This window comes from Nicotiana tomentosiformis, chromosome 2, assembly GCF_000390325.3.
Source record: "Nicotiana tomentosiformis chromosome 2, ASM39032v3, whole genome shotgun sequence".
NCBI classification, from domain to species: Eukaryota; Viridiplantae; Streptophyta; class Magnoliopsida; order Solanales; family Solanaceae; genus Nicotiana; species Nicotiana tomentosiformis.
This window is the reverse complement of record NC_090813.1, coordinates 85,614,433-85,623,181: the sequence shown is the minus strand read 5'-3', so window position 1 is coordinate 85,623,181 and position 8,749 is coordinate 85,614,433. Positions and strand designations below refer to the sequence as shown.

The 8,749-nt window shown below is 38.3% G+C and overlaps 1 protein-coding gene across 4 annotated transcripts; it reads right to left on the bottom strand.

Moving 5' to 3' along the window:
- Positions 1 to 1,763: 1,763 nt before the first annotated feature.
- On the bottom strand, positions 1,764 to 3,776 carry LOC104121416 (uncharacterized). 4 transcript variants are annotated; one of them, XM_018766624.3, is made up of 4 exons: positions 3,619 to 3,776; positions 3,442 to 3,534; positions 3,246 to 3,347; positions 1,764 to 1,943 (listed from the first exon to the last, which is right to left on the bottom strand). In XM_018766624.3, exons 1-4 carry the CDS (start codon positions 3,694 to 3,696, stop codon positions 1,863 to 1,865), a joined length of 354 nt encoding a protein of 117 aa, XP_018622140.1. In that variant the 5' UTR covers positions 3,697 to 3,776; the 3' UTR covers positions 1,764 to 1,862. The 4 variants fall into 4 exon arrangements, with proteins under 4 accessions (XP_018622140.1, XP_070049570.1, XP_018622139.1 ...); XM_018766621.2 differs by lacking the exon at positions 1,764 to 1,943 and adding an exon at positions 1,973 to 2,413; XM_070193469.1 differs by lacking the exon at positions 3,442 to 3,534.
- Positions 3,777 to 8,749: the final 4,973 nt, after the last annotated feature.

Here is an 8,749-nt window from a genome sequence, read left to right as displayed (position 1 = left end):
TCTTTAAGTTTGTCGTTATTTTCTTTAATCTCTTAATTTGTTACTCTAGATTAATTTTAGTTAAATATTCATACGTTAGGATTCGCTTGAATAGATTAATTATTTGGTTTAATTTAGTTGATAGTTAATCACAAGTCCCTGTGGGTACGATATCTAGACTTACAATCCTATATTACTTGTACGACCATGTATACTTGCGTGTGCATTTGGAAGCAACACTATCCGAAGGATGAATGTAGAGAGGACTACCAGTATCGATGACCAGTTGGTCATCTCTGCTTCTGTCAGACGTGGTTTCTTCAGTCTGATCGATGGCCATGTGCGAAGCTCCGATTTGGTGAAATCGAGGAGTATATCAGTCTACTCAGTGAACAGATGAATCAATTAGGTCGAAAATTTCTCAATTTGTGGAAAAATTGCAGATCTGAGCAGCAATCGCCGAAACACTAGCGAGCAACGAAAACAAACGAATTTGAGTACGAAGAATGGATATGCCGACTGGATCCGAGCTAATATCAAAGCTCTGATACCATATTACGATTGTAAGCAAGCTCAAGATAATTGATCTCCAATGGAGCTCTCTATAATGTTCTGAGAGAAGGAGAGAAAAGGAGTAAGAGAGAGGGAGAGTGAGAGCACCAACATAGGCTGTGCATTTTGGTATAATGAGAACTCACTAATCAACTCTATTATATTCCAAGTATATATACATATATACAACTGAACTACTAACATGTATGTAAGTCAGCTAAACTAACTAACTATACCCACTAACTATACATTGTATAATGAATAAAATGAATAGAGAATAGAATAATAATAATAATAAGTATACTCAATAGTTATTTTTCACTACAAAAAAATAGTCTATTTGCAGAGGTTATTTTTATGTTTTGCGGCGGTCATCAACCCCCATTAATTGATGTTACGGCAGTCTCCAAAACCCCAGTTGTAAGGTTCGCCACTATCATTTTGCGGCAACTATTTACAGCCCGCCATAACCATTTAACGGAGGTTATTTGCCGGCGGTTTAACCCCCACAAATTAAAATTTTAACCAATTTAGCAACATATAAAAAATATAAAACGGGGGTTGAAAACCCCGCTAAAAAATTATTTTGCGACGGTTTCAATCTCCGCAATATATCTTAGAAATATAACATATTCTATTTCACATCAGCTTTAACCCCTTCAATTTGTTTATTTAGTGGCAGTTTTAACCTCCTCTATTCAGTGAAGACTTTTTTTTGGGCAATTGTGGGGCTACCTGTTTGTTTAATACAATATTTCAATTATATTAATAAATTTTAAGAGGAATTAACATAAAACTAAAAATGCATAAATGTTCAGTAACCACCACATATTATAAAATCATAAGCAGTTGACATAACCTCAAAAACTAAACTTTGCAATTACAGTATCATACTTCATTCCTCTTTTTCATTTAACCACACTGACTGTCACAAGTGCAGACATTCTTTTCCCATTCCTAATTTCCAGTTTTCCACATATCATCCTTGAAAATCGAAAAGAACCCATAAGGAGAGCGGTGGACACAGCAGTAAACATTAATGGAGTACTAGATTAGATCTTCAAAGGTTGACTAGACAAAACGGGATCCTCAAATCCTCGGTCGGCAACGATATTTGTTTTCTTTAATAGTCAGATCTTTTAGACAAAATATCCATTAATGTAGTACTAGATTAGATCTTCAAAGGTTGACTAGACAAAACGGGATCCTCAAATCCTCGGTCGGCAACGATATTTGTTTTCTTTAATAGTCAGATCTTTTAGACAAAATATCCAGTTCAACCATTCAGATACAGTTTCATACTTAATCATCTAATACATTTGCAAGAAAACTCAATGATTTTCACTAAGATTACTATCACCAGATGATCTTACGCCCATAGGTGAAATGGACCCGCTAGCTGCATCACTTGGCTGCAAAGAAATAAAAAGCATTAATGTTTATTTTTAGTTTTTCAAATTAAAAAACTGCATATAGCTAGATTTTATTTTACTGCTGCAGGAGGAGGAGAAACAAAGATCCCAACAAATTATTTAAGTATTGTCCCTTCATTCATAATCATATATGCCTTGAAAGCATTCATCATTTGGTGGTGTGCAGTCATCATTTGAGCATAGTTCTCTTGGCTTTGATTGTGAACATTCAAAATCTGATTGTATTTCTCTTCGCATTTGGATGAACATGAACCATGATCACAACTGGAAGTATTTATACCTCCAAAATGACGTCTTGTTTGTCTAAAAACTTTACTCGGGATAGCTCCTAACCCCAAAAACCTTACCCTTTCAGAATGCTCTTTTCCTAGCACCTTACCAACGACATCATTTGGTGAAACTTCAGACTCATATATGGCACTTTGACTTACAATTAGCTCAATTTTTTCCTAAATATAATATACACAAAATTCATTGTCATAACTTCAATTAGTAATTGACAACATAAGGAAAATAAAAGATAACCAGAGAAACAACTTTGATGAATAATTTAAGTAGCTGAATAACAGTAAGATGCCTCATCACACGCAAACATGAACACAGAAAGAGTTAAATACGCGGGCTTCTCTTCTAACTGTAACTGTTAATTTACTGCTTCCATTCATATCAAATCTGATCCTCAATCAACTGAATCTCCAACATTCATTATTTAGAACAATAGTCAATATATAGGGCTCAGTTTAACTCATTTTGTTAAGCATTATTTCTACTTTTGCATTAGGCTTAGTTTATTACTGACGACTTTTGTTGCTGCTTATATTGTGATGACCTCAAAAACTTGGATCAATTAGTAATTTCATTATCACTAATTTATTCTTACAGAAGATAGAGCGCGGAACTTATTTCAAGTTCTTCTTCCTTCCCAGTAGCAACAACTTAAATCTTCAATAGTTATTAATCCTTAGTAATATTCAACAAACCAATTTGATCCAAATAATATGACACTACAAGAAATGAGAATTTTGTAGATATATAAAAGATTAATAGAGCCAATCCCAACTAATTTCGAATTAATTCTGAGATCACAAAGTTTAAGTTTCTACAACATTCATTATTCAGATTAACCACTCATATACATTAGTCATATTGTTAGTATATTACTGTCATAGTGTTGTATTTGGAACAATGTCAACTTCATTAATGGGCTACAACTTTATCTTCATATTATACTTTCTAGTGATCTAACACAACACATGAAACTTTTAACAAGTAGAAACTTACACATATTTCTCTTGCCGCTTCATTAACATATGAGCCATCTTCCTTCTTATGAGTAGCAAGATAGAGTTGCGCTCGTCTAGGCTTTTGTCCAGATTCAGCCATCTATAAATAAAAATTCAAGTCAGAACGACTTAACTAAATAGTAATAATTTGCAAGTTTAATTAATGTAAAACATATTGAATTAACATTTATCACCATTTCAACTCTTCTTCTGGAGTTTGGTTTGGAGCTACCAGTGTGTGCAACAGTTTGTTTCTTCCGAATTTCAGCATTTCTTTTACTCATTTCCTTATAAAAATATACATAAAACTCAAATATACAAATAAAAAAGTATATAATTGCACATACCAATTGAAGCATTCAAATAAATACCATTGTCTTTTCATTAAAACGGTAAACAACATAAGAAGTCCATTGATCCCGTGAAATCCCTACTAGAACATTATCCATAATATCTGCTTTGGTCTTAAGTGGGTCAGAGAACTCATACCACAACCTTTCCCTACTTGCACTCCACTTCTTTCCAATAGAATTATGTAACGACCCGATCGGTCGTTTTGAGAATTTGCATTTTGCTTGATAGTTTACGGGCATGAGTATCTCCGTATGATGCATTATGACTCATGTGAATAGTCGGTTTTGATTTTCAGGTTATTCGAAATCGAATTGGAAGAATGGATTTTATTGTCGAAGCTTTAAATTGGGAGAGTTGACCAAGTTTGACTTTTTATGAATTTGAAACCGGAACGTAGTTTTGATGGTTCTGTTAACTCCGTTGGGTGATTTTGGACTTAGGAGCGCGTCTGAATTGTGATTTGGAGGTCCGTAGTAGAATTTGGTTTGAAATGACAAAAGTTGAATTTTTAGGAAGTTTGACCGGGGGGTGACACTTTGATATCGGGGTCGAAATCTGATTCTGAAAATTGAAATAGGTTTGTAATGTGAAATGTGACATGTGTGCAAAATTTGAGGTCAATCAGACGTAGTTTGGTATGATTCGGTATCGTTTGTAGAATTCGAAAGTTTAGAAGTTCTTTAGGCTTGAATCCGGGTGTAATCGATATTTTGGTGTTGTTTTAAGTGATTCAAAGGTTTGACTAAGTTCGTATAGGGTTATATGACTTGTTGGCATGTTTGGTTGAAGTTTCGGGGGTCTCGGGTAGATTTCGGGTGGTTAACGGACTTGATTGTTTTTTGAGTTGATGAAGCAGCTGAAGAGTTGCTGCTACTGGTGTAACCGCACCTGCGGAGTGGGCACCGCAGGTGCAAGCATGTAGAAGCGTGGCATGAATCGCAGATGCAGGTAAGGCCATGAAGGACAGGGATCACAGGTGCGAAGAATTTCTTGCACCTGCGGTAGCGCAGATGCGGACAAGTGGATGCAGGTGCGGGGGCAGGTAGGAGAGGTTGACTCTGCAGAAGCGAGGTAGGGCCGCAAATACGCGTTCGCAAGTGCGGAACCTAGAGCGCAGGTGCGGGCCTTGGAGGTACAAGTGATTTCCGCAGAAGTGGCATTTTCACCGCAGATGTGGCGTCGCAGGTGCGACAATAGGCCCGCAAATGCAAAAAGTCTGGGCAGAAGGTTTATAAGCATGGGTTCGCGATTTTAGTCTTATTTCAACATTTTGGACTCGGACTTAGGCGATTTTGGAGAAGATTTTCGAGATGATTATTGAGGTAAACTTCTTGTACTCATTTTGGATCATAAAACTTGTTTCCCCACTGATTTCCTCACCTAATTAGTGAGATTTTGAAGTGAAATTTGGGGGTTTAGGGCTTGAGAATTGGAGAATGGATTTTGGAGATTTGGATGACCAAATGGTGTCGGATTTTGAAAATTTTAGTATGGTTAGACTCGTAAGTGAATGGGCTTTCGGGTTTTATAAATTTTTTCGGGTTCCGAGGTGCGGGCCCAGGTTGGGCTTTTGACCGATTTTGGGTTTTTGATTCAATATTTGATCTTTTTCGATCGGGATTGGTTCCTTTAGCATTTTTTGATGCATTTGAGTTGTTTTTAGTTAGTTTCGAGCCGTTCGGAGGTCGGAACGCGCGGGATGGCATCTTTGGAGCAACGCTTGGCTTGCTCGGCATTGGTATTGGCTTGTTCGAGGTAAGTAACTCTTCTAATATTAGTGTTGAGGGTATAAAACCCCGAAACTACGTGTTATGTGATTGGTATTGAGGTGACACACATGCTAGGTGACGGGCGTGTGGGTGTGCACCATGTGAATTGGGACTTTGTTGTCTCCATGGCAGTGTATAGTGGTCCTACTTTGTTGATATTTGTGTTTTCACCATGTGATAAGGTAGTTAAGCTGTCAATCAAGCTAGATATCATGTTTAGGCATTATGCCGATATTGTTTGGACCCATAGTGGTCGTTTCTTACTATCATCTCACTGATTTAATTGATATTTTATATTCAGTCATATTCATGCATTCATATCATATCTCAGTCTCAGTTATTTATTGATACATCACATCATTGTTGTCGGGCTAGTTTCAGACATTGTATGCCCGTGAGTGAGATTGGAGAGATTGATGACTGAGTGAGGTCGGGGGCCTGTTTGTGAGGATGTTGTCACTGTAGCACGTGAGTTGTCCGTGCAGCACGTGACTTGTTCGTGCGATTCCAGATGTTAAGATTATAGCACGTGAGTTGTCCGTGCGACACGTGAGTTATCCGTGCGGCACGTGAGTTGTCTGTGCGGCACATGAGTTGTCCGTGCGGTTCCAGATATTGATATTATGGAACGTGAGTTGTCCGTGCAGCATGTGAGTTTTCCGTGCGGATTATAGTGCTTGGGCTGAAAGGAGCCCCTCCGGAGTCTGCACACCCCCAGTGAGCGCAGTCGACTATAAATAGGGATCGGGCTGCACATCGCAGTGGGTATGGTACAATGCTGAGTGTTTGAGTGTGCTAAGCATAGTGAGAGAGAATGCGAGACAGTGAGATTGAGTACTTTGAGAGTTTGAGTGCATGAGCTCATCATCGAGATGCATTGCATTTGACATGCGTACTTGAGATATATGCATAGAGGTGAATTTCCTTCTGCTACCTAGTTTTGGGGATATTTATGATTTTACCTGTATCTTGACATGTAGGCATGGAGAAGTACCTTTCTCATGCTATCTGAAAATGAAGCATCTTACTATTTGTTGAAAGGAGTTTTGGGAAAAATCATAGTTTTCAAACTTACTCGTATATTGGCTTTTCGGTAAAAGATTTGAATTTTCACTAAGATACTTGAAAAGAAATGCCTATTTTTTTTTCGAACTGAGAACGAACTGAGCCTTTTATTTTTGAGATTCTTCTTTTGTTATTGCATTATGCTATTATGAACTATTGTGGAATATTGGTGTTGGACCCAACCTTTCTGTTAACTCGTCACTACTTTCAACCTAAGGTTAAGTTTGTTACTTATTGAGTACATGGGGTCGGTTGTACTCATACTACACTTATGTACCTTGCGTGCAGATATTGGCTGTTGATGTTACTGTATTCGATGGGTGCTGGATTTGAAGATGTACCTGCGTCTCGATTGTAGCCGCCTCTTATTCGTGGTAGCCTTAGATCTATAAAACTCTGTTTATGTACTTTTCAAACAGACGATGTATTTATTTCATTTCCGCTTTGTAAACTCTATTCTTAGAAGCTCATGATTTGTACTACCAATTCTTGGGGAATGTATAAGATTCAGATAATTTCTTTACTTAATTACTTTATTTATTGTTATTGAAATTGGTTAGTGGTTAACTGGCTTACCTAGCGGGTTGGGTTAGGTGCCATCACGACTAGTTGGAATTTGGGTCGTGATAGGTGGTATCAGAGTCCTAGGTTCATAGGTTCTACAAGTCATGAGCAAGTGTCTATTAGAGTCTTGTGGATCGGTATGATGACGTCCATACCTATCTTCGACAGGATACAGGACATTTAGGATATACTTCACATCTTTCATTCCTTATCGTTCATCATTGATTCAGCTTGAAGCGTAACTCTTTGAATTCCTTCCACGCATTCGTATGCGCATGTGAGCGCTCGGTATCGATTGTGCGCTGGCTTGTGATTCTAAGAATGAGGTTCGAGATGTGTATTCTGTGTTTTAGTAAAGGGCCAGTCTGGAGGACTTGAGGCCATGGTTAGACCGCAGCTTGAGCTCGGTAGCTTCAGTGGTAACTTGTATAATTGGACTCATATGTCTGGTAATGTCCCTACGAGTGGAATTTGTGGCTCGATGAGCGGTGGAATGACTATGTGGTGAGTGTGATGTGACTGCGAGATGTGTTCAGATTGTTTGAATGTGACGAGAAGGATTTCTTTGAAATGTAAAGGAAAGGCCATCGGGTGCTTGGTTTTCATTGTGATGTGACGTACGGTCCGAGTTGTGAGTGTGTTGAAGGATCTGTCATATAGTTTAATTGTGGAGCGAATTAGATTTTCATGTCGTGTTGATGAGTTCAACCTCAAAAAGATTAAATGATTGCTTAGTAGTTGTGGGTGTGAAAGGGTATAAAGAGATGTCAGTTTGAGGCTGAGCATGTGAGTTATAACCTGCGAGGTAATCTACAGATGTGTGATTTTTATAATGTTGTGTAGAGGCATTCTTTTCTACCAGTTGGGTATATTTGTGTGATTAGATTTTGGATCGGTTGTAACAGTTGACCTGACTATCACGAGGATGAATGCAAGATTTGCAGACGATTTGAGATATTATATGATTTGTGTTACATGGGCTTACGAAGGATTTAGTTGAATTTCAGTACGGGATTCTGGAAGTAATAGAGTATGGGTATCGTGATGTTATCGGTTGTTTTGTTCTATGGCTTTGAGCCAAGTGGGGGAGTCTGTTATCGACGAGTTGTTTGCACGGTTATGTGTTGTATTAGTTTCATTTCAGGGTATACTGGTGAATCAGTTATGACTTACAGAGGTCGAGATCGAGAATGACTCGGGTAAAGGAATTTCTGGATACAGGTGGTATTACACTCTATGGGTATATGGGAATCACAAAATAATTGAGTGGTTATTCGCAAAGGATGTAGGGTACAAGGAGTAGGAATTTTCTCGATTGCTTAGGAGTGTGGGCTACTCCCTTGGGTGTTGGTGTACTAATGGGGCACAGGTCGTTCGGTCAGTTTGGTCGGTTCAATTGAGATTTAGGTAGAGTGGATGACTCTCGAGAATAGTTCTAATGGATTCAAGATTTATATGTAGCGGTTTGGAATTTTCAGGATTTGTATATGGCTAAAAAATTGAGATTTACATTGGATGGTGTCGAGACTTGTGGAATTTTTATACCATTGTGGATTATGCATTTCTGCGTCAAGAAGGTGAATAAAACAGTTTTAGGTTCACATAAGGTCTCTTTAGAGTGGGTGTCGCGGTTGTGGCGCTTTGGGGTGCTTAAGAGGGAAGTCAGCGGCTTATGGGCCTTAGGGCATTGTGATTTTATACTAGGGTCTTTTGTGTGGTGAATTTTGGGTAAGGATCGTGGTGTTCCAGC

Bases quoted from the DNA above. Each gene is read 5' to 3' on its own strand.
- LOC104121416 (XM_018766621.2), bottom strand. From the start codon at position 3,696: ATGGATAATGTTCTAGTAGGGATTTCACGGGATCAATGGACTTCTTAT. The intron at 3,535-3,618 runs GTATTTATTTGA...TATTTTTATAAG, and splicing joins GTTTTAATGAAAAGACAATG to GAAATGAGTAAAAGAAATGC. The intron at 2,414-3,245 runs GTAAGTTTCTAC...TATTATATTTAG, and splicing joins AAGCGGCAAGAGAAATATGT to GAAAAAATTGAGCTAATTGT.